Source organism: Mesocricetus auratus, unplaced genomic scaffold, assembly GCF_017639785.1.
Source record: "Mesocricetus auratus isolate SY011 unplaced genomic scaffold, BCM_Maur_2.0 Super-Scaffold_2245, whole genome shotgun sequence".
Classification (NCBI taxonomy): domain Eukaryota; kingdom Metazoa; phylum Chordata; class Mammalia; order Rodentia; family Cricetidae; genus Mesocricetus; species Mesocricetus auratus.
Genome location: NW_024429180.1, coordinates 28,176,690 through 28,180,940, shown reverse-complemented (window position 1 = coordinate 28,180,940; position 4,251 = coordinate 28,176,690). Strand labels below are relative to the sequence as shown.

At 47.5% G+C, this 4,251-nt stretch overlaps 1 protein-coding gene across 2 annotated transcripts; it reads left to right on the top strand.

Annotated features, from left to right (window-relative positions):
- Window positions 1–736: 736 nt before the first annotated feature.
- LOC101836564 lies at window positions 737–3,708 on the top strand. Of its 2 annotated transcripts, XM_040740554.1 has the most exons (6): window positions 737–918; window positions 1,116–1,297; window positions 1,884–1,931; window positions 2,365–2,561; window positions 2,815–3,148; window positions 3,576–3,708. In XM_040740554.1, the coding sequence occupies exons 1-6, from the start codon at window positions 781–783 to the stop codon at window positions 3,616–3,618; spliced, it is 942 nt and encodes a 313-aa protein (XP_040596488.1). In that variant the 5' UTR covers window positions 737–780; the 3' UTR covers window positions 3,619–3,708. The 2 variants fall into 2 exon arrangements, with proteins under 2 accessions (XP_040596488.1, XP_005083699.1); XM_005083642.2 differs by lacking the exon at window positions 3,576–3,708 and having other exon boundaries at window positions 2,815–3,395.
- Window positions 3,709–4,251: the final 543 nt, after the last annotated feature.

Below are 4,251 nucleotides of genomic sequence, written 5' to 3'. Positions count from 1 at the left end.
TGGGCGTGACTCAGCAAGGCCTGATGTAAGACTGCCCCCTACCTAGCTACCTAGCTGCTTGGTGGACTATGATTGGCTCTCACTCCTCAAATCATCTTACCCCATCCTAAGATTCCCATCTCCTACCTCAAACTTATATGTGTTCCTGCCTGTTGGGATAAAATGAGATCCAGTTTAGACAAGTCTGCCGAATCAGTGAGTTTCTCCCCAGTAACTAGGAGAGGGGTGGTCTGACTCATAAACATTCAACATCAGGCTCAGCCCTGGGAAGAGACCAACTGGACTGACCCTTCCCAAGTCGTAACTGCCAGAAGTCCTGGCAGAGAAGTATATCAAGGTTGGAGTTTTCCAAATCTGGTGACAAGAGTATTCCTTTTTTTTATCATTTTTTATTTTAATTTTAAATAGCTTGTTTTACATGTCAATCCCAGTGGGAAATTTCTTTTTCCTGGGATCCTTGTGGTATAGAGGGAATAGTTTGGAAAACTCTTCTAACTTCCCAAAGCTGATGCCAGGATCCATAGGTCAGTGTGTGACATGAACATATGGATGCCATTGTGTCCTATTACACACATGGAGAGGCAGGGTGAGAGCAGTTGGCAGCACTGGTCAGCCACAGAGAAAGCATGTGTAGAAGAGTCTTAGGCTGGAGGGCCCCAGGGAGTGATGTTACTTCCTTATAATTGTCCAGTTGGAATGTGGAATCCTGGTTACTAGGCAACTGGAGGCTGGCAGCAGCCTCAACTGACTCACTTCTCTGGAGGTGCTTGAACATTTGAGATGTTCTGCTGTTTCCAGACTTCTGACGATGGCTCAGGCCACCAAAGGGCCAAGAGATGTGGCCTTGGCCACCTTTGGAGACGTTGGGTGCGCCCTATTACCCAGCACCTATGGTCATTTTCCCACAGGGAAACTAAGGTAATGCATCCCACCCCCAGGAGGAAATCTTTCTGGGCTCCCTGATCCACCACAGTCCCTGATGGGGTGTGTGCTCCTGTGAGAAGCCAGAGGAACATTCTTTATGTCTGCTTTTCACTTCAGTGTGTGGTAATGGGTTAGTGATATCTCTTGAGTTTTTATTTTAAAGCCTCTTTCCTTCCTTGGTCTTTCCTCAGAATAAAAGGACGCGGCATAAGTCCCCCAGGTTCAATCCTACCAGCCCAGACTACCTGGAAAAATTCTTATCTTATATTCCAACTGCAATTAAGAAGCAGGACTTCATTGACATTTATATATTTTTGGCTATCTACCCAAAGATTGCCACCACCTGGGAGGTGCTGGACCTGATGATGGAAATGTGAGTGGATACAAGCAAGTTCAGGCTCTCAAGCCTTCTGCTCTGGTTTCAGGATGGCTCTTCTCTCCTCTGGGATTGTATGCTCTCATAGGACAAGGATGATTGTACCCTGGAATCATTGGTCCTGGGCTTGGGCCTTCAAAGTGACATGACCAGAAATGGGGTGGGGGAGTTAACTCCAGATTGTGTCATTCACCTTCCCCAAGAATTGTCAAACACTCTCCTTTCTTATGCCTCGATCAGTGTCTTTGCCCCATTTGTATCAAAGGTTCTAGACACTGTCTAGGTTTGATGGGATGAATGGAGCCAGACACGAGGACCTGGGGGGCACCCCAGAAGCCCTGTGTCAACCGAGAAACCTAGCAGGGAGGTGCTTAGGTACTGTGCATTGCATGACGATCCTTGAATTGCTGTGATCTCATTCCCAGACCCTCAGCATGGAAGTCAGAATAGTGCAAAGAGCCCTCAGCACCCCAATCCTCTTCCCAGATTCTAACCTACACCAGGTTCCAGTAGCTCCCTCTAGATTTCTTGGTGGGTTGGGGACACTTGGACTTAACAGTGATACCCTCATGGATTTCCACAGGTATGGATCTTTCCGGTCTGACTGTGTGGAGGATGAGGACACAAAGAAGTGAGTGGGCTTGGGTGAGGAGGGAGGTAAGAGCCTCTCTGCACAGTGGGAGGTTTGGGTGGCTATGGTTCAGGACTAAGCTATTACCAGTCACCGCGCTCTTGAGATTTCCACTAGAGAGACAGTGCCAGAGACTTCACCCTCAGATGGAGAAAAGCAGAGATCACCAATGGTCCCCTTGGTTCATGGATGGGTGAAGCTAAAGGGCCATAGTGGGATCCATCCTCACCACAGTCCAGCCCAGCTTGCTCAGTCTGTCCTCCAAGGGACAGAAAGTATCTGGAGCCTCTCTCTACCACCCCACACTCCTGACCCCTATGCCCAGCAACAAGTGGGCTGGGCACCCATCCCTTGCCTAAGGGAGGTCTGCTGTGCTGGTGCAGCAAGGCCAGGCTTCTGACTCTACTTCTCACCAACCTGCTCCCCCATGCAGTGCCATATTCAGCTTTCTGTCCATGTGGCTCCAAAAACACCCCCAGGACTTCTGTGATTATCCTGATGTGAACACAGTAAAGAGGCTGCTGGACTACATAAGGCTCCATGTGCCTTCCTCAGATGTCACCATCCAAACTGAGGAGCTCCTATCAGTGCTGGAGGAGCAGGAATCCAAAAAGGATGAGGAGGCCTCTGGTAGGTGCCTGGGAAGCTTGGAGGTTTTTTGGTGATAGGTTGTGGTATGGAATTCTCCAGTAGATTCCCTGGCTTGGAACCAGACCTGGATGCCAGTCAGTTGAGATGCGCTGTTGTGGGGACATGGGACTGGGGATTCTCTGGCATGAGCATACAGACCTGGTGTGAGCAGCAAGGCCACCTCCGTGAAGCTTATCCTACCCTGGAAACTTCTAGGACACCTCCACTAACAGTCCATCTCTTTCTGTCCTAGATTGTGGGCTCTGCATGGAAACGACTCCAGAAGCCCCAGTGCTGGATGTCTCAGGGATGGGAGAGACTCTGCCTCTGAGAGCAGCTTCCATGGCAGGGCCACAGGGAGATCTGAAACTGGCTTCAGTGGCAGGGCCACAGGGAGATCTGAAACCCCAAGAGGACATTGAGATCAAGGACCTGGAAGATGAGGAAGAAGGTGTTCCAGAAGCTGAACCAGTGCAGTTTCTGCCTTCAGACCAGACTCTTCCCACATCAGCTGATGCACAAAAACCTCTAGATGTGGCTGCCTATGTTCCAACCAGCGAGCAGATTGTTGTACTTGGTGTTGTGCAGTTAGGTGACCCAGAGCCCTTTTTCCCCCTGCCTGAAGTTGACATATAGTTGGATAGTAGAGTTACCTACTTAGTTCCATCTCAAACCAGCTCCGTAGAGAAAAACATCTCCTTTAATTTCGTTGAATTCTTTTTATTAATGTTTAGATTGTTAATATCGTTTTTAATTTTGTTCAGTTCTTTTCATTTGTCATGAATTCTACTTATTTTTTTCATTGTTGCATTGCTATTTATGCTTTAATATTAAAACTATTTATTGTTTACTCATTTTAAATTATGCGGTTCAGTGACTTCATGTCTATTCCCCATGTGGTACAATCTACTCGTGTCTCACCAGTGGATGGCAGCTCTGAGCTGCTAAAACCTGGCTGGAGAGTTTTTAGTGGCCCTGGCTCCTTGACATCTGAAATTTTCTTCCCCATCACAGGTTTAGACCAGATGAAATGGATCTCCGCAGTGGTGACAGGTGAACAAGATCAAACAGGATGGTAGATCAGTGATGTCTACTTGGAATATTGCTAAAAGATGAGGGATGATTTGACTGAATAAAAAGGAATCTTTCTGGGCAGAGTAACCTTTGCCTGCCATCTTCATTAGGTTTCTCTTGCTGTGATAAAACGCTGACCAAAAACAACCTGGGGTGGAAATATCATATTTGACTTCCATTTCCCCATCACTGTCCATCCTGAAGGAAGTCAGGGCAGGAACTCATGGCTTTCTCCACATGGCTTGTTCAGCTTTCTTTCTTTTCTTTTAAATTTCCACGTTTTAATTTTATGTTTGTTTCTTTTCATTTTCTGTACCAACCCCAGTTCCCCTTCCCTTCCCTTCTTCCCCCTCCCACCTTCACCCTATATCACTCTTCATCCACACTTCAGAGGGTGTAAGGCCTCCCTTAGGTAGTTCCCAAAGTCTAGGATACCAAGTAGATGTAGAACCAAGTCTATCCTGACATAGATAATGGGTTCCAAAGAGCCAGTTCATGCTCCCATGGTAAGATCTGAAATCCCAAGAGGACACCGAATTCGTGGACCTGGCATTTGGGAAAACAAGTGAACCAGTGCCGTTTCTTCGTTCAGATCAGCCTCTGCCCACATCAGCTG

Bases quoted from the DNA above. Each gene is read 5' to 3' on its own strand.
- LOC101836564 (XM_005083642.2), top strand. From the start codon at position 781: ATGTTCTGCTGTTTCCAGACTTCTGACGATGGCTCAGGCCACCAAAGG. The intron at 1,298-1,883 runs GTGAGTGGATAC...GGATTTCCACAG, and splicing joins CTGGACCTGATGATGGAAAT to GTATGGATCTTTCCGGTCTG. The intron at 2,562-2,814 runs GTAGGTGCCTGG...TTTCTGTCCTAG, and splicing joins AAAGGATGAGGAGGCCTCTG to ATTGTGGGCTCTGCATGGAA.